This window comes from Phocoena sinus, chromosome 18, assembly GCF_008692025.1.
Source record: "Phocoena sinus isolate mPhoSin1 chromosome 18, mPhoSin1.pri, whole genome shotgun sequence".
Taxonomy (NCBI): domain Eukaryota; kingdom Metazoa; phylum Chordata; class Mammalia; order Artiodactyla; family Phocoenidae; genus Phocoena; species Phocoena sinus.
Window position 1 is genome coordinate 670159 of NC_045780.1, and position 26413 is coordinate 696571.

General features: G+C 41.2%; 1 protein-coding gene across 7 annotated transcripts in view; it reads left to right on the top strand.

Annotated features, from left to right (window-relative positions):
- Positions 1–26413, top strand: part of ZMYM2 (zinc finger MYM-type containing 2) — an 89994-nt gene that overhangs the window by 53033 nt on the left and 10548 nt on the right. For all 7 annotated transcript variants that reach the window (XM_032610849.1, XM_032610847.1, XM_032610848.1 and 4 more), the window contains 12 exons: positions 225–375; positions 838–953; positions 3701–3817; positions 5724–5874; positions 8365–8537; positions 15049–15214; positions 15867–15901; positions 21001–21130; positions 22089–22204; positions 22809–22977; positions 24213–24338; positions 25256–25350. In XM_032610849.1, coding sequence (XP_032466740.1) covers positions 225–375; positions 838–953; positions 3701–3817; positions 5724–5874; positions 8365–8537; positions 15049–15214; positions 15867–15901; positions 21001–21130; positions 22089–22204; positions 22809–22977; positions 24213–24338; positions 25256–25350 — 1545 coding nt within the window. The remainder of the gene's footprint in view (positions 1–224; positions 376–837; positions 954–3700; positions 3818–5723; positions 5875–8364; positions 8538–15048; positions 15215–15866; positions 15902–21000; positions 21131–22088; positions 22205–22808; positions 22978–24212; positions 24339–25255; positions 25351–26413) is intronic.

The window sequence follows — 26413 nt, forward strand, 5'->3', positions numbered from 1 at the left end:
GGCAAACCACTGTTTTTGAAGGAGACTTAGCTTAGATCATGGTTTTGTTTGACCCTAATATAGCTGCATTGCAGTTAACACTTTGCATCAGATGAAGATTTCTGACCCACTAAGCCTGATTAGAGATGAACAGAATTGTTTTGCAGAGAGAAAAAGTATAATGAAAAGTACAATATTTTGTTCTAGTTAAATTTTTAATTTTCTTTTTATGTTTCAAATTTTAGAAATATGGAAAACTGACCACTTGTACTGGCTGCCGAACACAGTGCCGGTTTTTTGATATGACTCAGTGTATAGGTCCTAATGGGTATATGGAGCCTTACTGTTCAACTGCTTGCATGAACAGTCACAAGACAAAATATGCAAAGTCACAAAGTAAGTCTCAGGCGTTTGGACAGTTAAAAACTTCAGTAACGTTAATAATTTCTTAACTACTCTTTCTCCTCTGGCTTTCATTTTATGCTCACTTTTAACTGCATAATTGGTTTATTTTTATTACCACACTAAACTTTCTTAGTGCAAACTTGAATGGTTTTGATCATTTAATTTTTAAATTATTGGTGAAGTTCTGTCCATGTCTGTGTTCCTAACCAAAATTGTTTTTCCATCCAAACATTATCTAAAACTGAGATCGTTTCATGTATCTGTGTATGTTTTAGAGATAGTATCAGAGTCTTCTTTTATGACAGTATTTTTTTAAGGTGCAAATAATCTCAGAAATTAATAAAATTATATTTACATAAAGTTTCATTAAACTATTCTCAGGTCAATTAAGATTTTTTAAAAAAAACTTTGATTATTTTATAAAAAATCAGATATGTACTTTTTCTCTTCTAGGTTTGGGAATTATTTGCCATTTTTGTAAGCGAAACTCTTTACCTCAGTATCAAGCCACAATGCCTGATGGAAAACTGTATAACTTTTGCAATTCCAATTGTGTGGCTAAATTCCAGGTTTGTTATTTACTTTGCCTAATGCTTCCAATAAAATACACAAAGAACATTAGCGGTGTAATATACTTCATCTTTATTCAATGTGCTGATTTTTACATATTTTGTTGAGGGTCAAATTGGAGGGTAGAGATTCTGGAGTCAGAGCAGAGGTAGCTTCACCAGCCCTCTACTTAGCACAGATGCTTGAAATTGACTTCTTATTGTTATTTATGATACAGACTTGGAAGGAAAGTAAATTTTAGCTGTCAACCTTTAAAACAAAAGGGTAAGTAGTCTAGCCAGCAAAATCAAGTTGATTCAGAGTAGCCGAGGAGGCGGCACCACAGGCAAGTCTGGAGACTGAAGGGCGAGATTTGAGCCCGGGGTAGCTGGAGGAGGGCCAGCGTCCCAGGTGGGGCTGCTCATCGCTGGGTTGCTGCTGGGTTGCTGCTGGGTTGCTGCTGGGTTGCTGCTGGGTTGCTGCTGGGTTGCTGCTGGGTTGCTGCTGGGTTGCTGGGCAAGCAGGCAGCTCTCCTCCTGCTGGTCTGAAGTTAGCCGCCCAGCTTCCTGGCCCCATTTTGAATGAGGCTTTTCTTGATTCGTTTTCACATAGTGTCATTGAGCTCAGTGCCTGCCATGCAGTTGTTTCTTAGCAGATGGTTTGAGTAGCATCTGACTTTTACGGGTTCTGTTTTATGTTAAGTGGATGGAGGATGTAGGTACACTTATCCCGGAAGTGACAAGCGTGCACGTTTTCTTCATGTATTAGAAACTTGCTGTGGGACTGGAGATTGGACTTGTCCTGGTCGGCCTTCGTTTCATTCAAGATCAGCTTCGGGGAGACATTTTCCGTTTCGGTCAGTGTAAAGAAGAGCTCTCTGACATAGTTGTCAGAGCTGGAGTATGGATAGTCTCAGGACAGGACTGCTGGATGTGTTCAGGTGTAAGACGGTTGACCAGTGAGGTGGAGTAGTTGGGGATTCAGCATGAGTTAAGTGGTTTACCTGATGTGTATGAAATTTCAGGGCAGATTGAGTTCATTCATCCAACAGCTGTACCGTGTTGCAGGCACTGTGCTCTAGTCAATTGATTTAAATTGAAAATGCGGTCTCTTAACTACCTTAAATTGAGGTAGTTTGAATTCAGCCAGGGGAATGTTGTTTTTGTTAATAGTTATACCTTGCCTGAGCTTAGGTAATTAACCACATTCAAGATTAAACTTTTCTTTTGGAAGTTGGGATGTGGCCACTGATACGTCCTGAGAGTGGTAAACATTGCTTTCGACTTGTTGGTTCTTCTCAAAACAGAAATTAAGGACTAAGGATTAATTATGGGAGAGGAGGACAGTGTCTTTGCTGTTTGTCAGATTTTTAACTTTCTTCCATTTTGATGTTGGGTAAACTGAAATGTTAACTGAAAATGTTTTAACTACATTTTCATTTAATTGAAACTTGTATTGCCCATCATTTGATAAGAACATTTGTGTATGTACATTGTATATTTTAAAGAAACAATTTACTCTTAATTCGGAGGAATGCATCCAAGATAAGCTTGTAGGGCAGCCTCATCACTCTGTGACTGCGCGAAAGTACAAAGTTGACAAATAGAAGAGCAGCATTTTTTCTTTATCTTAAAGTAGACCGTAGATCGTGAAGTTTTGTGTCTTCCTTAGATGTTTTTCCATTTCATAGTAAGATAATAGGATAACATTTCATTTGTTGTGAAAGGATAATTAACTTTAACGGACTTCAGTTTTTTGGAAACACTAAGGGTATTGTTGCTGGGTTTTATTTTTTTAAATAATTCATTCACCTGGTAGTTACAGTCTTAAATATGCGTGTTTTCTTTCTTTTCACAAATTCTCATTGTGTTGTATGATGTTTATCGAAGTTTTAAAATGTTAAAGGTTTTTTTCTCCCTCCATTGCTGCCTTGAAAAATTTTGTACTATTTCATACATTCAACAGACTGTATGTAATATGGATTAAAGAGTGATAATTAAATATCAGCATACTCATCACTCAGGTTAGAACAAATTCCCCGCGCGTGCCCCCACCCCACCCCCCACCCCCCCCCCCCGCCGGGCACGCTGCCTGGCTCCCCGACCAGGGACTGAACCCAGGCCATCAGCAGTGAAAGTGCGAGTCCTGATCACTGGATCACCAGGGAAGTCCCAGAACAAAACTCTTAAAGCCCACGTATGCTTATATCTTTTTCTACTCTGTAAATCGTTCTAACTCTTAAAAATGTAATAAAACTAAAATAAATTTCTGGCATCAATGCCAGTCTGTAAAGCTTACCCCCCAACTTTGTTTAAAAACAAGTATAAAAAGTATTAAAAGGCTATTTTCACTGATGGACTTGGAATGAAAATGATGGCAATAATGCAACAAATCATTAGTAAATTAGCTACTAGAGGCAGAACTAGGAGCTAGGTTCTTTTGTGTTTATTTACTAGTTCAGAACTTGGTGAACTGACCTCACTATTTGCTTGTATTTTCTTAAAGAAGAAATCATAATTGAACTTTATGATTTTTTTTCCTTTTCCGTATTATTTTAAATAATTAGTAGTAATCATGTGGTAGAAAATGAACTTAGCATACTAGTATTTTTAAAGACAAAATTCAGAAATGTAATTTTATACGTTGAGGAAATAAGTATTTAAGAAAGATAGGTACTATTTTCCTGGACGTCGTTGATATTTGATGGTGGTCACAAAAAAAACCTAAAATCCACCTCAGACTCGGTGTGTTCTGTGCTTTGTTTTAGGCTCTCAGCATGCAGTCATCTCCCAACGGCCAGTTTGTAGCTCCAAGTGATATTCAGTTGAAGTGCAACTATTGCAAAAATTCCTTTTGTTCAAAGCCAGAAATCCTGGAATGGGAGGCAAGTCCTATTTTGTTAATGTATGTTATCTAGTGCTAAAATGAAAGTCTGGTATAGTAACTATGACATTTCCATTTGAGAACCTATTTCTTAGTGGATAAGGATTAGTTTTTCCGATTTTGTGATGATTGGATTATTTGCTTTTTTTATGTGGGAGTAGCACCAAGAAAGGATCTGGGTTTTTTTAGGTCAAACAGAAAATTATTGAAGTCATATCCACAATATATTATGTTCATAGTAGTGCACAGAACGTCATTTTAGCCACATACCTGGGGTGTCTTTTGTTTGTGCAGTGTTGTTCCCATCTCCTTCCCCACCCCGAACCTTTATAAGTATTGTCTGTTAACTGTAGTATCTTACATTGCCTTATGTTTACCATGTTGTCATTTACAGTTTTATAATTGTGTTTTAATAAAGGAATCCTAATATAAATTTTATTCTCCCTTTCTCATCACTCTTTCCTTCACCAGTTTATTAATTTACTTTGCCACGTCTTTTTGCCATAGCAGAAACTCTGAGCATTATTAATGTTTGGTTCAGTAAGGGGGCAGTAATGAATGGATGGATGGATGGGGGTGGGAGGAGGATGGGGCAGGGTGGCCCTGGCTGGATGCTGCTGCTTGAGCAGTGTTCACCTTCGGCTATTCTTTCTTTCCATGTTTTCAAGGGCATGGAGTATGTAATAAATGGTGTACAAGATGTAGTGCTAACAACAGCTGCCCTTGAGCCAAACTTAATAGTGGCTCTTGGCAAATCCCTCAGTGTCTGAGTCTTAGGCAGAAGGTGATCCCCAGAACTGGACTACATGATTTCTAAAGTACTTCGGCAATCTGAAATTTTATTATTTAGTCCCTAGAAAATTTTTTAGTTTTGTAATTGTGTTTGGTGCTGTCTCAAGAGCATTTAAACCAGTATTTCTTTGAGACTGTTGTCAGCACCCAGTGATGAGTTTTAGTGACTGTTACCGTCTTTAAATCACAGCAGGAAGGATGTTGAAGGCCCTGAAAAAACAGAAACAAAGTTAAATCATTTACCTATTTAATGTTACAATCCTTAGCGATACATTTCCTATAGGCCACAGACATCCAGTTTAACTAATTCACTGCTGCATTTAGACATAGCTCCACAAAATTCAATACCATTAACTACCCTAAAATTACTCAGTGAAAGAATAAAAGTATAAGTATCGCTAAGACAAGATGGCAGTCTGGTGTTGCTAACAGAACTGGAGAAATGGGAAAAGAAAAGCTGCCGCCCTTTCCTGGTCGGCTGGATATTTGAGAAGTAGCTCTGGCTCTTGTGGATTTGGGGCCAGGAGAAAAAACTAAATAATTACTAACCTTGCTGTATTCAAGGGAACCAACTCAGTCTCACACTTGGCCGCACACCGTGTGATGACCCCCAGTCGAATACTTTACCCATAGTAGGTCTGTCACTGTTAAGCTGTGGTAGGAATGTGATCCAGTCTGCTTGACTGTACTCAACAAAGAATATTTCTCTTTTTTTTTAAGAATATTTCTTTTTGAGTGAAAATGGTATGATTGTCATAGTTCTTATCTTTTTGTAGCTTATCCATGTTGTATCTTCCATTGTTTTCTTCCCATTTCTCCAGTTCTGTTAGCAACACCAGACTGCCATCTTGTCTTAGTGATACTTATACTTCTATTCTTTCACTGAGTAACTTTAAGGTAGTTAATGGTATTGAATTTTGTGGAGTTATGTCTAAATGCAGCAGTGAATTAGTTAAACTGGGTGTCTGTGGCCTATAGGAAATGTATCACTAGGGATTATAACATTAAGTAGGTAAATGATTTGACTTTGTTTCTGTAAAAGTGGCTTGTGTATTTCTTACACTTGTTCTTGAGGTGGATGTCGTATACTTACAAGGTTCCCGTTGTGCGTGTAGAACAAAGTGCATCAGTTCTGCAGCAGGACTTGTTCAGATGACTATAAGAAGCTGCACTGCATAGTTACGTATTGTGAATACTGCCAAGAGGAGAAGACTCTTCACGAAACAGTGAATTTCTCTGGAGTTAAGAGACCTTTCTGTAGTGAAGGCAAGTGCATATACAGTGTTGTTCATAACTTTCTTTAATATTTAATGTTAATTTTTTGCCAAAATATTTTCAAAATATGTAACTACATATGTTCAGAGTAGTGGTACAATTTTAGTATAGCTGAGAGAAAAATTGAGTTAGCTTTTCTACTGTTACATGTATTTATAGACCTCTGGGCCCCAGGGTGTTTTATCTCTAAGAATTTGGTAACATGTTTTTCCATTACAAGGAAGCTTTGAGAATAAACTAAAAGCATTATCATACCACGTTATTTCTAAACAGACAGATTGTGATCTGAAAGTTGATTTTCCAAGTGGATTAGAATTATTTTCCATTGGCTTCATTCCCTGCCCGTTTACTGCCTAGTCTACAAAGGTATTCAGTATACCAGAAGGAACATCACACGAGGCATTACTACAGGCAGAAAAGACTTTTAGGTTTTCAATTTGGGATGCCAGGGAGACACTGGCTTTTGTAATAGTACATTCAGGAATTCTCTTTCCTCTCATTTATACTTTTTGCTGCTTTGGTGCCAGGCGGCAGATTAGAAAAATGAAGTTTGTTTTTCATTCTGATTCTCCAGAGATAGGAGCCAGGATTGTAGCTAAGGGTTTTGGGCTTTTTCTATTTTTACTTTTCCCCAAATGTCCTATTCTGCTCTGTGGCTCTCACTGTCTGTTCTTTCTTTGGCCCCAGGCACTGGACTCCCAGCTTTCCTACCTGCTGTCCTCTTCAGTTATTTTCCAGTTTTGTTTTTTTTTTTTCCCCTTCATCCTGGATCCACTTTTTCTATCGATTTCTACCACTAGTTAGAGGCAATAAAAAGGTTGGAAAATCCTAAAAGCAGTAGGGAATGGCAGCAATATCAAAAGATTATTAGTCCATTCAACAAGTGCCTCCGTTTATACATTAAGCATTTCACACTTGAGGTCATGTCTGCAAGAGGGTACTGCTGTATCACAGCAGGCATTCCTATTCATGTAGGCTCAGTCCCCCAGATGAAAAGTAACCACGTTTACTGTTAAGATTGCAGCTATAATGAAAAGTGACATAATGTTGCATTAAAGACATTGATTCTGAATTTAATTTAGCTCTTTTACCTGAATTTTTGTGCAGTGATTCACAAAGCAGAGTGCCTTAGTGCTGAGGGCTAGCGCACATAGCATTTGGATTATGTGGATCTTACTAAAGTGAAAGACAAGTTGCAACAAAAAGATAATTGACATTAAAGAACATCATTTTCAATTGGAAGGACTTTCTGGGCAATAAAAGGTTAAAAAGGACGTCTATTTTTTTCCTGTTTAATAATATATTTTGTGCTTTCTCTAACTGCACCTAATTCTCTGCTGGAACCTGTCAGAAATAACAAAACATGTAATACCTGGTACTACCATCAAAACCTAGTTAGAAAGATAAAGCTAATAAAGGTAAAATATTAAACATGTTTTAAGATATAGTTCAAAGTAACAGAAAAGAAGCCATAAGGACAGTTCATAAGTAATTGCCAAGTAAATTACATAGGAAACAGTTGCAGTCCCTATTAAAGGATGGGTAGGGGCTTCCCTGGTGGCGCAGTGGTTGAGAGTCCGCCTGCCGACGCAGGGGACGTGGGTTCGTGCCCCGGTCGGGGAGGATCCCACATGCCGCGGAGCGGCTGGGCCCGTGAGCCATGGCCGCTGAGCCTGCGCGTCCGGAGCCTGTGCTCCGCAACCGGAGAGGCCACAACAGTGAGAGGCCCGCACACTGCAAAAAAAAAAAAAAAAAGGATGGGTAGTATTTTGGTAGATACAAAAGTGGAAGCAACACCAGAGTGGAAGGTCATTCTTAAGTGCACAGCATGAGTAGACGTATGAAGGTTATTTAATCCTTTATAGAGATGTCATAGGGAATAAATAAGATTTAAATGTAAGGACCGTTAAAATAATGCATTTATATAGTTGGGAAAGGAAGTGTTTTGCTTAAAGAATAGAATAACAACATGCTGTTTTTGGACAAGTCATTAAACCAGTTTTACTTCCCTGAAGGTCCTTTAGGGTGACAGAGATGGGTAAGGCTAGAGAATTGAGCTAAAATGCCTGCTTAGCTGAATGTATCTTTAAGTTTGCTCATTGCCTCTCAACAGTCTCCACTTTTCATTTCTCTAAAATGCCCATTTGCGGTGTGTTTGTGATACTTAAGCAGGATTATATTGGATTATATTTACACAGAGCAGGTACAACAGTTTTGAAGTGTTACTAGACTTGAAAGTCTTAGAAAATGAATTATTTGAACCCACACCATATCTAATGTAATATTCCATGTTCTGTTTTAGTTTTCACAGGCTGATGTTGATCACAGTAGATTTCACAGTTTTGATCAGAATAGAAAGAGGACTGTGTATGTGAATTTATAAACACTTTCTGAAGCCAGTGGTACTCTGTTTGACCTGTAAACTCTTTCTTACCTCAAAAATGAGTTTTTGTTTTAATAATGAAACCTTATATTTCTCAGGCTGCAAACTGTTGTACAAACAGGATTTTGCAAGGCGTTTAGGATTGAGGTGTGTGACTTGCAACTACTGCTCTCAGCTGTGTAAGAAGGGTGCGACAAAGGAGCTGGACGGCGTGGTGAGGGACTTCTGCAGCGAGGACTGCTGCCGGCGGTTCCAGGACTGGTACTACAAGGCAAGTACCGCCGGCCCCGTGGGCCCCCAAACTGGAATGTATCTGTATTTTCAGCAGTGTAGTTTAACAAAATGGATTATTTATCTAAAATTTATCTCACTAAATAGAAGTGTTTTTGATGAGTACTTTATCAATTATGAACATTGGCAGGTAATTGTTTTAGATACTTAGGATGTGTTTTTGTTTATTTTTTTCCCCTAAGTCCATAGTTTATAACAGGGTTCAATCTTTTTTTTTCTTTTACACATTTATTATTTATTTATCTATCTATTTGGCTACGTTGGGTCATTGTTGCTGTACGCGGGCTTTCTCTATTTGCAGCGAGCGGGGGCTACTCTTCGTCACGGTGCACAGGCTTCTCATTGCGGTGGCTTCTCTTGTTGCGGAGCACGGGCTCTAGGCGTGCGGGCTTCAGTAGTTGTGGCACGTGGGCTCAGTAGCTGTGGTGCACGGGCTTAGTTGCTCCATGGCATGTGGGATCTTCCCGGACCAGGGCTCAAACCCATGTCTCCTGCATTGGCAGGCAGATTCCCAACTACTGCACCACCAGGGAAGTCCCCAAACATCTTTTTAAATAAAGAGAGGAGCAAGATACTTTCCAAGTTGTTATAGGCTAAGATTTTGCTGCACTTTTAAAGTTACTTCACTATTTTACTGTTATTTCTGACTACTTTAAGCCCTTGAATTAAGGTTCACATTTTAGAAACACACAGCACAAATACTAACACACTGGAGGCTGCGTCCCTTTCCGTCTGAAGCAGCACCTTGTTACAGACAGATGAGAAGTCACTCAGGAAATGTTACTTTGATGGCTCTAAGCGCTCAGTTTCAGTTTAGCACACAAATATACCTTTTCCTCCACTGTTGAGGAGGTTTTATTCTTAGAAACTGGTTTTGGATGCAGGTATTTATTGGACACAGATGTGGAAACTCCACTTTGTTCTTACTGTCTGTCACCCTTTTCACCATTTGCTTTGCTGTTTGAGACAGAGGTTGTTACCGTGTGATACTGAGGAACCCGTGTCATTAGTTCATCATACAGATTTCTGTCCAGTCGTATAATTGTGAACTCAAAACTTCAGTTCTTTCAAATAGTCTTTCTTGGAGGATATTGTTTTTTGTTCACAGCATGTGGACTGTATTTCTCTGTTTGGCTTCTTTCTTTGATTCTTCCTGTTCTCTTTTATATTACTTATAATTAAAAGAGAGAAATCTTTTGGTTTCCTCTTTTTTCTTTTTTGGGAAGCAAAGAAGTGTTCTTTGGCAAAAGACCAAATTATTCTAATGTTGCCATTTGTTCCAGTTTCCTATTTAAAGGGTAACTGTAGCTAATGTTTTTATAAGTTCAATGATGAAATTTCAATGAGGCAGTGCATTTCAGAAAGTTCGTTAAATAAGTAGTGACAATTATCTGTTTATGTTTAATGTCAGTATTCTATACGTTAAACATTTTTATTATTCCTTGTCTTATTTTAAACCCCACAGATCTTTGTGTAATGTATACAACAGCATTATTACAAACTGTGCTAATCGGAGGAGTAAAGACACATGATAGGAATTGGTAAAAGCAAGCAACAACGATGATTTTTAATGTAATCAATAGGATTACAACCTTCAAAATGAGGAAACAGTTGCCCCTCCTAATGAATTGGGCCCTGTGTGGAGGCAGCCAGTGCTGAGTCAGAGAATCCCTGTGTTCTGTGCTTTCTGCTTGAGCAGCGTCTTTTCTGACATTTCTCATGAGTCCCCTTATCCACTGCTACCATTACATGGTCATCTTGAAAATGTGTTAAATTGAGTCCCAACCAAATTATGATTTTTTTCCTGACCTTCTTTCCCCTTCCACTTTTTAAATTTAAGAACTCAGAATTTTAGATTTTAGTTCATTAGAAAATGTGACCCATAGTCTATAAAAAGTGCCTCATCAAGGAATGTTTACAACGAGAGCAGCCAGCCCAGCTGATGCCGCCACAGAGGAGCACACGCCGTATTTACCTAGAGTCTCAAGAGCTTTACATTTTTGTTTGTTTAAATTTAAGTATTTGATATTATATTTTTAAAATTAAAAATATTTACACCTATGTTTGTTTAACTTGACAAGACATTTTGAATAATCTGTGTTTTCCGGCCTGTAAAATGGTTTGCTTTTGGATTTAAAATAGAGGTTAGTTAAATACTGTCTCTTCAAAATTAGAATACAAAAGCCATTGAAATCATGCAACCAAAAAACGCTGAGAATAAAATTAATGTTTTTTTCTTCTCCCAGATAACTCTTTCGAAGGAAGTAGGTTTTACTTTTCCTCAAAGTTAATGTTTCCAGGCATAATGTGAAACCAGGTGGGAGGATAGTTCTTTTCATTTCTATAAGTTTAAATTTTTTGGAGAAAAAGGATTTAGTATTGTAATACAATAAAAGCTAGGTGTTTGACATACGGTGAAGATAATTCAGAAGTCCCACTGTTTCCCAAGAATACTTTCATAGTACTTCTTAATAGAACTAATAAGCTTTTCTTAAACTTTCTTCAAATTACAGTTTTTTAATACAGGCTTTTTAAAAAAAAATTTATTTATTTTTGGCTGCGTTGGGTCTTCATTGCTGCGCGCAGGCTTTCTCTAGGTGTGGCGAGCAGGGGCTACTCTTCGTTGCAGTGCGTGCGGGCTTCTCATTGCAGTGGCTTCTCTTGTTGCGGAGCATGGACTCTAGGCGCGCGGGCTTCAGTAGTTTTGGCACGTGGGCTCAGTAGTTGTGGCTCACGGGCTCTAGAGCGCAGGCTCAGCAGTTGGGGTACACAGGCTTAGCTGCTCCGTGGCATGTGGGATCTTCCCGGACCAGGGCTCGAACCCGTGTCCCCTGCATTGGCAGGCAGACTCTTAACCACTGCACCACCAGAGAAGCCCTAATATAGGCTTCGATTTGCCTTAAAAACCAGTAGTGAAGGGTGACAGTGTTAAATTCTTCAGTGCAAATGCCCCAACAGTCGAACAGCATGACTGGGCTGTAATCAAATTAATACTTACATTTTAATAAGCCTTATTCATAAAAGGATACCTGAATGGAAAATGTTTTGGGGCTTCTATGTTTTTCTTTTTTGTCTATAAACTGCCAGAAATATTGATTTTAGAAAATCATTCATTGTTTTTGACATGAAGTTTCTAAAGGAATTACCTAATATTCTCGCTTTAAATGTACCTTTGGGTAACAGAAGAATTCTTATCACTTGAATGCTTTGCATAGTATCCAGTGCCCAATCTTTTATTACTGCATTCTTTTTTTAAATAAATGACTATTAAAATCCCCTGTTTCATTTTGTTCGTGGTTCCCCCTTGCAAAATTAGGTCTGATTGGGGAAGTGGGCAACAAGAAGGTGGAAGGTTACAAGGATGTGTATACATCAACCCAGACTGTCCAAGACAGGTAAGGGGCTGTGTCAGTGTAGGTCCAATGACCTTTCCTCAGTTACTGCAGAGGAGGCTCCTGGATTAGCTGAGCAGTTGGATTAAGGTTTTTGAATTGAGTTTTGTTAGTACCTGCCTATTATTTAGATTGTTTGAATCAGTAACTTTTTTTTTTCCCTCCTCAAAATAATACACAACCCTTGATTTTTCACAGTGACAGGAAAACCACGAAGTGTTTGTTAAACCAGAAACGTGTTCTTACGCTGTAGGAATGTTAAGCTTTCCTAAGAGTCCCGTCTCATGAGTAGGAGGTAGTGGTGTTGGTGTTGGTAACAAATGATGGGCATTAATGAGATTTTCCATTTAGCATGGTTCCAGACATTTTACCAGGAATTTGTATGAGTGGCTGCAAAAGGAAAAAACAAGCCAAAAAATAAGAGGTTCACAACCTCTAAAATTTTGATTATGGTATTAAGCTTGAATTAGTATTGAGTTCTATTATTATCCTTTTTCCTGAAAAAAATACATACATATTTTGTTGCCATTTGCAAATTAGCACTAATCTTGCTCCTTTTTTTTTTTTAATTGAAATCATCTAAATTTGTTTTGAACTTCCTGGAAGAAAGGAGCTTAAAGTGTTGTTAGGACAGAATTCCAAATGTCTATAATTATAAAATAATGAAGCGATTTTATTGTTCAGATTCTTTGGGTGGAATGTGCTTGGTTGTAGGCTCTAGGCCTATTAAATTATTGTGTAAGTGGAAATATTACCATATACAGAGAGTCAGCACAGTACTTTTTATACAAATACAAATTGTATACAAATTGATTTGGGTTTTACATGTTACACTGAGAACTTTCTTGCAGCATTTTACATGTTAGGATTTTTATTTCTAGTTATTCATATTAACTCATTTGTTTTTCCATTGTCTTTGGAACTTGGTGCACTAAATAAAGCCTTGGTTTTGACTTGGACTGTCTGCTTTGAATCCTACCTCTGCACTTTGGTATTTGGCCCTAAGAAGTCACTTACTGTATTGGGACTTGAGTTTCCCCGCCCTGTTGTGAGGCTTGTGGAATGGAGAGGGCAGCCTGGCCTTTGTTTTCAGGTTCTCATCTTCACTTTTGCTGTGTTCTCGACTGTTTAGACTCAGTTTCTCCCGTGGTGCTTTGGCTTTTCTTTGAGTATAAAGTATAAAAAGAAAAAAAATCCCGGAAACCTGGAGCACTTAAATGATTATTTTAAAGAACAGTCTTTGCTGGTGAGAGTTTTATATAGGGACTTCTTTTTACTATTGAGTAAACTAGGACCTGGTTGATAGTGAGTGCTAATGTTACTGAGATTACCATGTTATATTACCAGCAGTATAACATTTAAGCTCACAAGTTTTTGGACAAGAGATGCGATATTGGCATCACTTAATAGTCATAATTTATACTGCAAATCTTCTTCATTGGTTTAACATTTATTTGGCAGGAGAAATCCCTGACCTGGAGAAATAAAGTGCCTGTGTTCTAACCCTGGGTGGGTATGTCTGTTACATAAGACCTGTTTACCCACACAGCCCTTTGTTCATGTGCCAGCCAGGAATTTGTTGTAGTGTTGATTCATGGGACTCCTGTGGAGACATAAAGTGAGTGGTTTCGGGCTTCCCTGGTGGTGCAGTGGTTGAGAGTCTGCCTGCTGATGCACGGGACACAGGTTCGTGCCCCGGTCCAGGAAGATCCCACATGCCACGGAGCGGCTGGGCCCATGAGCCATGGCCGCTGAGCCTGCGCGTCTGGAGCCTGTGCTCTACAACAGGAGAGGCCACAGCAGTGAGGGGCCCGCGTACCGCAAAAAAAAAATAATAATAATAAAAAAAAATAAAGTGAGTGGTTTCCAAACCCGCAGTATAAAAGTCTAGGTGATTAGAGCAGTGAGGGAAAGCTACAGCTGTGACTGTTACCACCTATCAAGTACTTAATATTTACTGCTTTGTCAAAACTTCTAAGTTGGTGGCTAAATTAAAGGGCAATTTTTAAAATTGCAGTAATTTATTTCTACTGTAAGTAGATTAAAAACTTAATTATGGGGCTTCCCTGGTGGCGCAGTGGTTGAGAGTCCGCCTGCCAGGGCGCAGGGGACACGGGTTCGAGCCCTGGTCCGGGAAGATCCCACATGCCACGGAGCAACTAAGCCCATGTGCCGCAACTGCTGGAGCCTGCGCTCTAGAGCCTGTGAGCCACAGCTGCTGAAGCCCACGCACCTAGAGCCCGTGCTCCGCAACAAGAGAAGCCAACGCAACTAGAGAAAGCCCCTGTGCAACAACAAAGACCCAGTGCAGCGAAAAATAAATTAAAAAAAAAAAAGTATTAAAGCCCTTCAAATTTATTATATTAAACTACTGAAACAAAACATTTCAAATTAACATCCATGACTTTCTCAGCATAAGAGCTGGTTTCAAAATTATTCTGGTCTGTACAGTTGTATAAATGGGTCCATTATGAGCTCAGTTGAACCTGGGAAATCTGTTCATTAATCAGAGATTTTCAGTGTAGCATGATTGTGGGAGACTTCGACCAGTATATCATTATGGCTCTCAAAATTATTTTGTAATATTAAAATGCATTGTACCGTGACTTCCCTGGTGGTCCAGTGGTTAAGACTTTGCCTTCCAATCCAGGGGGTGCGGGTTCGATCCCTGGTCAGGGAACTGAGATCCTACATACCTTGGGCCAAAAAACCAAAACATAAAACAGAAGCAGTATTGTAACAAATTTAATAAATACTTTAAGAATGGTCCATATCAAAAAAAAATCTTAAAAAAACATTGTACCAATTTGGTCTACTACCACTGTTCAGATTTTTTGGTTATAGCCTGTCTTTGTAATGCTGGTCTTTGACTTCTGGTAAGTATAGAAAGGGATTTTGACAATTAGGTAAATTGCTACTTTTAAAACTTTTGTGGATTTTACTGTATGTTTATGATACAATTTTATTTTTTCTTTATCTGACATTGTTTTATCACATTTGACAACAGTCATTGAAATGTCTAGAAATCTTGTAAAATACATGTCTGACTTTTTAAACCTTGTCGTGGGAGATGTCTGACACCTTCCTTTTGTCGTCAAGGCTGCAAGGTGTGACTGCTGTAAATCTCAAGGCACCCTGAGGGAGAGGGTGCAGTGGCGAGGCGAGATGAAACATTTCTGCGACCAGCACTGCTTGTTGCGTTTCTACTGTCAGCAGAACGAGCCCAACATGACAACCCAGAAAGGACCTGAAAACTTACATTATGGTATGTGATCGTTTAGGTTAGTAACTTGAAAAACCTGTAAAGCAGTTTTTAGTTTCAGAGATCTGGATTCAAGGTAACGATAATAAGCAGTTGATTTCAAAGATGGTTTAAGAGCAACTTCTGTAGTTTCCCTGGGTGGAAGTGCCTTCAGTGGTGTTTCTGTAGATGTACTGCTTTTTATTTTATTCTCTTAAAAATGTAATGCTAGTTGAAAAAAATAGAGTCTACTTGGGGGTAGAGAGCAGCTAAACAGAATTATAAAAAAAAAATTGTAAAAAAGTTGATCTGCCTATCATGTGTCACTTGCAATTTTAAATGAAAACTATTTTTAGCAAATTGTATGTGCTGGGGGTAGGTAGGAGAAACAAAGAAAACCCTTTAGACTTAATTAATAATTGAGTTAAATCTAAGAGCATAGTATTGCTCCCAAAGCAGTGTATACTTTCTGAGGGGACAAAACGGGGAGAGAGTTAATTCCACTACTTATCTCTGTATTTCAGCTCTCAGATCTCATATTCTTTATTTGAAAGAACTTAAAATATATTTTCTTCAGTAACTATTTTAAAAATCAGTAAAAATTAATGAGAGATATGGATTTAGAAAATCCTGAAGAAAGTGATATTTGTCTTATTTTAAATTTGTTTGTTTTTAGATCAAGGTTGTCAGACGTCCCGAACCAAAATGACAGTAAGTATTGCTTAATAAGTAAAGTGCTAAATACTGACTTTCATCATGTGGGGAGGAAAAGTAATTAGTCCGTTTTAATCTGATTGTAATAATAAAAGATTTTTTTACTTTCCTCTGTTGAGACAGTTGAAGCATTCATATTGTGCTAAGTTACCCGATATAAAAACAGGTCCTTTTCTACCTGCTAAGGAATATAAAGGTGAATTAATTGTGGCCTTTACCCCCATTGGGCGAGATAGACATATAAATACTTGCGTTGAAGCGCTCATCCCAGCTGCATCTTAAGGGCAGTAGCAATGGTGCGTTTGAAATGGTTGAGTGTATGCGGTCCTGGCAGCTGTGACAAGACTTCTGAACAGCTGAGTAGAAGGTTGCCAGTAGACGATGAAAAGTCAGAGGAATAATAATGTCCAGAGGTGTGCATGTTTGGCCAAACTGTTCACTGGGGCCGAACTTGGAGGGACCTGAGGGGGATCCTGGGAAGCGGGAGGCAGGCCGGGCTAGCAGATGCCCCTGAGACAGGTCTGGAGATCTGTCCTAGGGGCCAGGCCCTGGGAGTTTGTAAACTTGAGGAGTTCTTCCATATGCTTTCTCCTGGGTTTTTTTCTGTTTTCTTTTTTTTTTCTGTAGTGTTTTTCTTTCTCATAGTGTAATACATCAGATTCTGCTTTTACATTAGCATTTCAAGGCTCCTGTGGGCTGAAAGTGGCCGTTTCTGTATAAAAGGAGCCTTGCACTGAACAGTGGGCTGGCCCTCTTGTGCCCGCCTGCAGGAGCCACCCTGATCCCAGGGGCTTCTGTGGGAGCCATTTACCAGCATCAGGGTGAGCCTCTGCTCGTGTGTTCCTGGGCAGAAGGAGTTAACCAGCTCTGGCTACAGATTGGAATTACCTGGGGAGTTTTCAAAACCTTTGGAATACCTGGGCTCCAACTCAGAACTTCTGTAGTTTTGAAAAGTTCTTTAGGTGATTTTAACATGTAACCACAGTTTAGGATCTCTGATGTAGATGAAAGGTTGGTGTTTTTATATTATTCCATTCAGTGTTTGTTTTTGGCGGGGTCTTAGTTCGCCCACGCAGGGCTCAAGTGGAATGGAAGTGCAGAGTCCTAACCACTGTACTACCAGGGAATTCCCAGCTTTTGGTTTTGATGTTAATAGTTAGAATCCTAGACAAGTTAAGAGTGCTTTTTTCTTTGCTTTCCTCCCCTATCTGTTCTGCCCTTGTGGTAATATATTTTTAAGTCAGATAATTCAGGAGTATTCAGCTGAATTGTCAGATTCTAACCAGGCACTTGATCCACGCTGAGGAGTGTAAAGATGATCACCCCGTTTGGCGTCTGCATGCAGCCGTAAGGCAACTCCCAACCTTGTTTCAAAGCTTTGACCAAGGCTTCAAGACACCCTTCCGCCCGCACAGAAGCAGGTACTCTTCTCCTGCAGCAACACTGAGGCCACCTCATGGGACCGATGGAAGGATGGGCCTTTGCAGCCATCACCTCCTGTCACGTAGAGCCCCTCCCACCTTGTCCTTGGATGAGAGCTCAGCTGTAGAGTTTGGGGCAAGTCACTTTACGGTTCTTTGTGTGACTTTCCCCTTATCTGTAATGTGGGCATGAAGACAGAACCTCATCGGGGTCGTCACCAAGAGCGCTGACCCATGGGGCAGGGTGTGTGGTGTTGGGAGACATAGGGCCTGCATCGGGGAAGCCACTTGAACCCTGACTTTAGAACTCTTCTCTGTCACCTCCACTGGGCTGTACAGCTTCTGAGCCTCAGTTTCCTCATCTGTAAAATGGGAGTGAGAAAACACCTACTACCCCTTGTGGTGCTGAGAGGGTTAAAGAATTCATTTCATCAGGTGTGTGACTTTGGTGCTTTGCATAGTGTCCTAGTCCGTTTGAGCTACTATATATTGTATAACAGGATGCCATAAGCGAGGCAGCTTACAAACAACAGAAGGTATTTCTTCGAGTTCTGGAGGCTGAAGTCTGAGATCATGGCTCCAGCAGACCTGGTGTCTGTTGAGGGCCTGCTTCCTGGTTCCCAGACGGCCGTCTTGTCGCATGTCCTCACGTGGGGGAGGGGTTTTTTGGGGTCTCTTCTATGAGTGGCACTGATCCCATTCACAAGGGCTCTGCTCTCATGACCGAATCACCACCTAAGGGTCACACCTTCACATGACATCCCCTTGGGGATTAGATCTGAGTGTGAATTTTAGGGAGACATAGACATTGTCTATAGCTTATAGTCCCTGGCCATATAGCAAATACTCAAGAGGTGTGGTGGCTTTCGTCATTATAATTTTCATTATTTGTGGTCCTTCAGAATTTATCATCAGTAGGTATAGATCCTGCCTGTTGACCAACAGAAAAGTAAGAAGCGTTATCAAGTGTCGGTTTTTACCAGGTGGCACAGCTTAGTCGACATGGTGCCCTGTCGGCAGAAGGATGAGTAACCTAGGATGTCTGTGACTTTGACCCCTGGTTCATAAGGGGGTTCTAGAGTATTTCCCAGTCCAGACCCAACCTCCCCAGGTTTGGTGTGTAGTAGACACTCAGTAGCTGGTGTTAACTGTTCCTCCCGCTCTACAGTTGAGGAACTTGAGGCTCAGGAGACCCAGTGACTTGCCTGATGTTGCACGGCGGTGCCGTCAGACCAGCCTCCGTGGCACGGGGTTGGAAATCCTGGTGAGCGTAGAATGAGCTCACACGGGACCAGCCCCCTTGGCCATGAGCATGACTTGAAACTTAGGAGAGATCCACTGTGCACCGTTTTTTATTAGTACCCTTTCACGTTTGTGAATTGGACTGCTCTCTAAGATGTGTCTGTCACCCCTGAATCAGTGCCCACTAGCTGTCGAGGTCACGTGCAGACCGTGAGTGTCCAGGGGTGTGGGCCCCTGGGGCTGCTTGACCATCTCCTCTCAGCTTATGCTTTAAGCAAGTGTCCTCTTCACAGTCTGACGAGTGCCAGTGTTTCCTATTTTTGTGCTTTGTGTTGGTGATTTTGCTGCTGGGTTAAGCACCAGAAAGTGCTGTGTGTTGGGGGACCCATGTGAGTTCAGTTTCGTGGATGAACGATATGGTTCATCTATAAAGAGTGATAAGAAATCCAGCGTCTGTAGGGCTAAGGTAAACTCTAGTGCGTGGGGAAGCTGTGGGAAAGATGGTATGTTGACTAAATTTGTGGATTTGTGAGCTTATGACTGATTACAACACAGCACAGTGACTAGCAGTGTGGTGAGACTGTCAGCTCACAGCCGGTCACCAGGATCAGGGAAAGGGTGGCCTCTTTGTGCTGGTGCTGGCCCACTCACATGTGAAAAATGCGGGTCTTGCAGGCCCCGGTGGGTTCTGCAGGTCTGGGCTCTGCAGAGGGGGCTGCTGGGGGTTACGCAGGAAGATGCAGGTTGGCTAGTTTGCAAGGTCATTGGTAAAACGAACCTATCGAATGCAAGTGGGCTCGAAGCCCTGACTTGAATCCTTCTGAGACTCTGTGTCCTTGCTCTTGGGCCAAGGCCAAGGGTGACCAAGTGCAACCCTCTGGTGCGTAGAGCCCCAGACCACGAGCACTTAGAGGGGAACCTAGCCCGTGTGCCCGTATGTGGGGTGGGACAGAAAAAGCAGGGGTGGTGTCCGAAATATTCTGGGGTTGGTTTCGCAGCTGCATCATCCTAGAAGTTGAACTCAGCCTCCAGAATGAAAACCTTGAGCCTTCGGGTTTTGATTACCGGATGTTAGCTATTGCGGTGGAGGACTCAGAAACCACCCCCAGACGCTGAGTACCCCTCTCCCTCCCCCTCCCCCTTCCCCACCCCCAGCAGGGCGCACTGGGCTTTCAGGGCCCAGTTGCAGCGAGGATGCGGGGACGGGCTCCGCCCGGCGCAGCATCAGGAGGCCGCTTGGGAAATGAGTGGCGTTGGAAGATGTTTGACGAGACTGTGTGGAAAATGTCCGTCTTTGAAGGTGTTACAGAAAATAAAAAGAGGAGCGTTGAAAACATGGTGCGCATCGCACACAGATGAGTGGAGGTGGTTGTGGCAGAAAAGGTGGCCAAGCCCAGCGGGGAGACTGGACAAGGTGGCAGAGCAAAGCCGCAGAATGGCTGCTGGAAGACGGCCCAAGACCCCCAGAGTTGTGCGCTGACCCCGGCTGAGATACTGTCCTGGGGTCCTGCCGCGGGGCCGGGATGGGCCGTGGCGAAGCGCCGGGAGACCACGCGGGCTTCGTTTCTGACGAGTCCCAGGTTCCCCCGCGCTGCGCAGCGCCGGGTCGGCGGCGAGGCGCTCTCGCTTTCCCGGACACGGGCTCCGCCTACTGCGCATGCGTGTGCGGGGCGGGGCGGGGCGCCGTACGCCGCACGCCGCGTGCGGAGTGAGTTCGTTTTCGGAGTGAGGTCCGTGTCCGCAGGAAGTGTGCGCTTGGCACCCGAAGACCAGGAACTCTGAATTGTGTCCCTTTCCCCGTAGCGATCGGTGGTGTGCACAGCACCTTCATGTCGCCTCTTTAGGCACAGAGCTGCAGCTTGCTTTACAGCGTGTGTGTGTGTTTCTGTGGTGTAAACGGTACTGTGGTGAACAGGCTGAAACATCTGTATCGAGAGGAGACGTTCCTAAAATTGCAGTGGTTGGGACAGAGGAAACAACTTAAAAGTTTGATAACATTTTGGGTAATAATTTTCATCATTTTTCTTTTCAAATTTAGCACCACGTATAAGCAGTTTATGCAGTAGAGAGAGAGTATCAGAAAGCCATAATAAGAGTCTAATTATTTTCAAAATTCAGGTTAACGACCTTGCTTTTTTACTTAAGAGTGAGACTTGTCTTTTATGTTATTTTAAAAAGTACGCTGTGGTATCCTTCGAAAAGCAAATCTGTAGCATGAACGATTACTACTGCTTTTCCTGTAGTCGGGATAGATTCATGTTGATCCTTCCAGATTAACACTTTGGTAGGCACAGTAGAAACGGCATAAACTGATTACATTCTTCCACTCTTGTGTGTTCCCCCCGCTGGACCTAGAAACCAGATATTATTAACAGCATAAAGTAATAAAAATTAGAGGCAGAAATAAAAATGTTTCTCTCTGCTTCTCTGTAGGGCTCAGCACCACCCCCTTCTCCAACCCCCAACAAGGAGATGAAGAACAAGGCAGTTCTGTGCAAACCTTTGACCATGACGAAGGCAACTTACTGCAAACCCCACATGCAGAGCAAGTCCTGTCAGACAGGTGACTCGCATCCGGACCCTCGCTGAGTGAAATCCATGCTTTTCTCAAATAATGGGCTGCAGAATAGATTTGTTGGGTCACTTTGTCACTTTCTGTTGATTTTGCTTACCTGGTTTTAGACATGCCTTCAGAATGCAGCATGTCATTTAAGATCATTAATAAAGAGCAGTCTCTAACAAAGGCCTGCAAGTTATGTCACCGGTGATAAAATGCTGTATCAAAAATTGCCTTGGGGGCCAAGACCCACTAAAGCTACAGTGCTCTTCTCAGAAAACCATCTCTTTGAGTGTGGTCTATAACCATAACTATTCTGTTTCCTTGTCAGAATGAGTTGAAATCACTCAGATATGTATTTTCATCAAATTTAAACGTTAGCTGTATTCTGATTGTTTAAGTAAACCTTTTTGTGGGGTTGTGAAAGTGTCTGGGACCATATAATACTTTAAAAGATGTTTTTTTTCTATTTTAAAAAAAGTCTAGGGACTTCCCTGACGGTCCAGTGGTTAAGACTCTGCTCTTCCACTGCAGGGAGTGCAGGTTCCATCCCTGGTCGGATCCCCACGTGCCACGTGGCCAAAAAAAAAAAAAAAGTCTAAATTCTGTTTGTGCTCTCTATAACTTAGGACAGCTACTGCATTCAGTTTTGTTGTTTTTGGTTTTTTTGTTTGTTTGTTTGTTTGTTTTCGGCCACGCCACGCGGCATGTGGGATCTTAGTTCCCTGACCAGGGATGGAACCTGTGCCCCCTGCACTGGAAGCGTGGAGTCTTAACCATCGGACTGCCAGGGAAGTCCCTGTTGTTTTTAACTTACCTAATTTTGTGAAAACTGGGAACTTCTTTTAAATGGGTACTGAGGCACTTAAATTTTTTTTTGTTACGAAATTACTTTGACTGAGCAGCTGTGTTTAAGTGGTGGTCATGGTTGACGTTGCTCCTTGAACACGTTCTGTGCCCCCAGATGGCGAGTGGAGGACAGAGTATGTCCCGGTGCCCATCCCGGTGCCCGTGTACGTGCCGGTGCCCTTGCACATGTACAGCCAGAGCATCCCCGTGCCCACGACCGTTCCTGTGCCCGTAAGTCAGACTTTCAGCTCCCCTTCCTCCTGAGATCTCTCAGGTGCAGGCGGGGCAGCAGTGGGTTGGCGGTGACTGCTTCAGTGACACTGGTGGGACAGAGGGTGGAGGCTTGGCTTTTCTTCAGCAGTTCACTTGGGTCTGGTTGAGGCTTTGCCAGGGGTTGCTGTGTGTGTAATCAGGTAAGTGCTCGTCCTTGAGAGTGAAGTTCAGCCGATGTCTGCACCTGCTTTACACATACTGTGTAAACATATTTGTGTTCATTTTAGAAAGAAAGATTTGTGAACCATAAGGTTTACAACTGATACATGGAATGGAGGCTCATATAAATGTCATCCCCTGCAGTGCTGGGGACACTGTGTCAGGGCTGGCCTACTGTATTGTAGTCCCCTGGTGACAGAAATGCCTCAAAAATTACTTGTTACTTCAAAAAGTAGCTGCTTGTATTCAGGGCTCTCTTTGTGATACTTAACATATGTGTTCTTCCCAAAACTTCTGACCAGTGCAGCATTATGAAGTAGATCATGTGTCAGAGTGATTTTTAATTTGGAAAAATACCTTGTAATGTTAAGTGAGCCTGAGAGTAAGTCCTTTGGTTACTTAGGTGCCAGTCCCCGTGTTTCTGCCCGTCCCCTCGGACAGCAGTGAGAAGATCCCTGCGGCAGCCGAGGAGCTCAAAAGCACAGTTTCTTCAGATCCCCTGGGCACAGAGCTGCTGACAGTGACCGACATGGCTGAGGACGAGGGGAAGGCAGAGGGCGCCGACATCCACAGTGAGTCCCCCGCTGCTGGGGCGGGGCGGGGGGGGGGGGGGACGACATCGGGGTTGGGGGGCTGCTGTTAGAGCGATGCCGGGCTGTCGCTGTGCTTCAGCCTGAGCGGGTGTGGGCACGCTGCAGCACAAGTGGATTTCGGGTTATGAGGCCCGCACTGTATCTAGCAGGTGCTCCCTGACGTCGAGCCCAGGAACTTGTACGGTCCCTGTTTTAATTGCTAACAGGATTTAACTTGTAAAATCGACTCTAAGTTATTCTTGTTTCAGTGGACGAGCTCAGACACAAAAAACTAAGTTGCAGTAGGCTTTTATAACTCAAACTCTTATTTTGTGATGGTTATCCCCAATTTTGTTTTATTGATTTATCCTAAGAAAGTAAGTTGCATTATCTAAGCCAGCGTTGTCTTAACTTCTGCTAGGGCAGTGCTTGCCAAGTGGTGTAGCAGGACGTGTGTCTGGGAATGCTTCTCCTGCCTCAGCCCTCCGGGGCCGCCCTGAGCTTCCTGCTTCCCTCACCCAGAGCACAGGGCGTCGCGCAGTGACAGTGCTGGGCAAGCACTCGGTTAGGGAGTGGGAAATGAATTTAGTGGGTTGCAGCCAGTGTTTTCTGGGTTTTTTGTTTTTTGTTTTTTGTTTTTTCAAGAAAGAAAGAAACGGAAAAAATATGTCAGCATGAATCCCTCCTAGAAAGGGTATTGTTTTGTGAAACTTTTTTTTCCATTGTGTATGCATGTGTCTCTGTTTCCCACCACTACCCTGAACTCAATAAAATGTCTTTTTTCACTGGGTTGCAGTACAAATGTATTTAAAGCAACCAATCAAAACGTTAGAAGCCGGTTGTGAATAAGCCTATATTGAATGATGTGAAAACCTAGGCCACAGTTAAAAAAGAATGTTGAAAATTAGTTATCCATGCTGGTAAGTTTATTTTTGACAAGAGATTGCTCTTAGAAACACTCTACAGAGTTTTTTTACTATTAAAGCATGCTTTTTAACTTTGTAGAGGGGCAGTCAAAACTTACAAGATTGAAACTTTTTGTGTATTCGTGATTATCTAATACAGAGTTTATAGTAGCTTACATTCCAAGGTAGCTGCATGCTTTTTCGTTTTGTACATGTTAATATAAGTATTCCTATCTTGCATTTACAATTAAATGGCTTTTGCCAGATTATGTGTAGGTATTGTTGCAGTTTTCTATTTTGATTTCTGATGATATTATGGCTTGATTACAGGTGTAATTATTGAAACGGACATAATTGGTTCAGATCTCTTGAAGAACTCTGACCCAGAGACACAGTCCAACATGCCTGATGTACCATATGAACCAGATTTGGACATTGAAATAGATTTCCCCAGAGGTAATAGAAATTCTGTTTTATTCTTTCAGTGGAAGTGTGGTTCTGCACTTTAGTTATGGTGTCATAATCGTGGTTATGATCATTAACAATCTGATGTTCATGTCATTGCCTGTACTGTTATTATTGGTCTTTTCTTTTTTACCCAGATAAAACTCAGCAGTTAACTTCCAAACTGAAGCATATGTTGAATTGTAGAAACTTAAAAGGAATTTCCCAGAGCCTTAAAAGGAAACTTTCTTAAAACTAATTTATTATAGAAACTTTTACAGATACATATTATAGAAACTTTTACAGAACTTAAAAGGAATTTCCCAGAGCCTTAAAAAGAAACTTTCTTAAAACTAATTTATTATAGAAACTTTTACACATATAGAAGTGTTGGTGTTTTTTTATTTAAATAAAATATTGATAGTGTTTTTCTTAAAATCGTTTTGAAAATTAAGTTAACCTTCAAAGGGAAACAAATATTTTCAGGTCTTTTGCTGTAAAAGAAATGTGTTCTGTTTTTCATTGTTTATTTTCTTTATCGATGGCCAATAAGCATATTGAATAGAATGTAAAGCCTTTTACATTGGAAAAGATTTAATAGATTGAAACTAGATTGAAACAGATTTGTACTGAGACCATTTAGATCTTATAATTAAATTTCAGGTTTTAGTAATTTTTCTATCACACACTTCCACAAAATTCCATGTTGATACGCATTGTACATGTGTTTTTTAGGAGTATGAACAGGCGTTATCAGAACTTATAGACCAGGTTAGGTAGAGAAAATGGCTTGTTCTCCACCCAGCACAGGCTGCCCTGTGCATGGTGCTTGTGCGCATTCAGCAGGTGGTCCTTCGTTGGCTGAGTTTATATAGCATAAGTCTGTGCTATTACGTTTGAAATGAAAGTTCTTCTGATTCAATTGTCAGCTGCTGAGGAGCTTGATATGGAAAATGAGTTTTTATTACCACCTGTTTTTGGAGAAGAATATGAGGAACAGCCTAGACCTCGATCTAAAAAAAAGGTATGAAATGTAACAGTATTCTTGCATTCACATCCTGTCTCTGTAATAGAGGGCAAGGGTACTTGAGCTTCAGTTGTGCCTGAGAATGTGGGAAGGTACTTTGTTTTCTGGAATTAAAAAAGACTTACGAGGTAAAGCTTTTATTACTTCATTTCTAGGTAATAAAAATATATCCTATTTAGTTGTAGTTTCATAGAAGAAGAGTGAATATTGCAACTTTTTATTTTTATCTTGATAAAAGGTTGTCATTGATAAAAGGTTTACATATTTGCTAAAAAAGTAAATTCAATTATTGGACAACAACTGAGACTGTTTTCTAGGGAGCTGTTTTTTCCATTGTTATTTTTGATGAGGTTGAGGTACACAGTTGTTATATCTGGTCTCGCTGAAGCATCCCAGCACATAGGAAGACGTGCTGGACAGTTCATTCAGGGATCCCAAATCTAAATGTACAAACGGATATCATTGTTCTGAACATTTTATTAACAACTTTCTGTATTTCTGATTTCCAACATAAAGCAAGGTTTTTTTTAAAAAAAAGATGACTTTCACAAATTTCTCCAAAAAAGAAAGAGAAAGGGAAAATTGAAAAAAGGAGTGAGTACTTGTGGTAGAATGAAATTGGACTCTTACTTGACACCACACACAAAAATGAACTCAAAATGAGTCAAAAACCTAAATGTAAGAACTGAAATTATAAAACTCTTAGAAGAAAACATAGGCCTAAATCTTCATTAACTTGGGTTAGACACTGTTTCTTAGATGCGACACCAAAAGCACGGGAACAAAAGGAAAAAATAGATGAATTGAGTTATATCCAAATTAAAAATTTTTGTACAGCAAACAGTACCATCAAGAAAGTGGGAAGGGGCTTCCCTGGTGGCACAGTGGTTGAGAGTCCGCCTGCTGATGCAGGGGACACGGGTTCGTGCCCTGGTCCGGGAAGATCCCACATGCCGTGGAGCAACTAAGCCCGTGAGCCATGGCCGCTGAGCCTGCACGTCCGGAGCCTGTGCTCCGCAACGGGAGAGGCCACAACAGTGAGAGGCCCGCGTACCGAGAA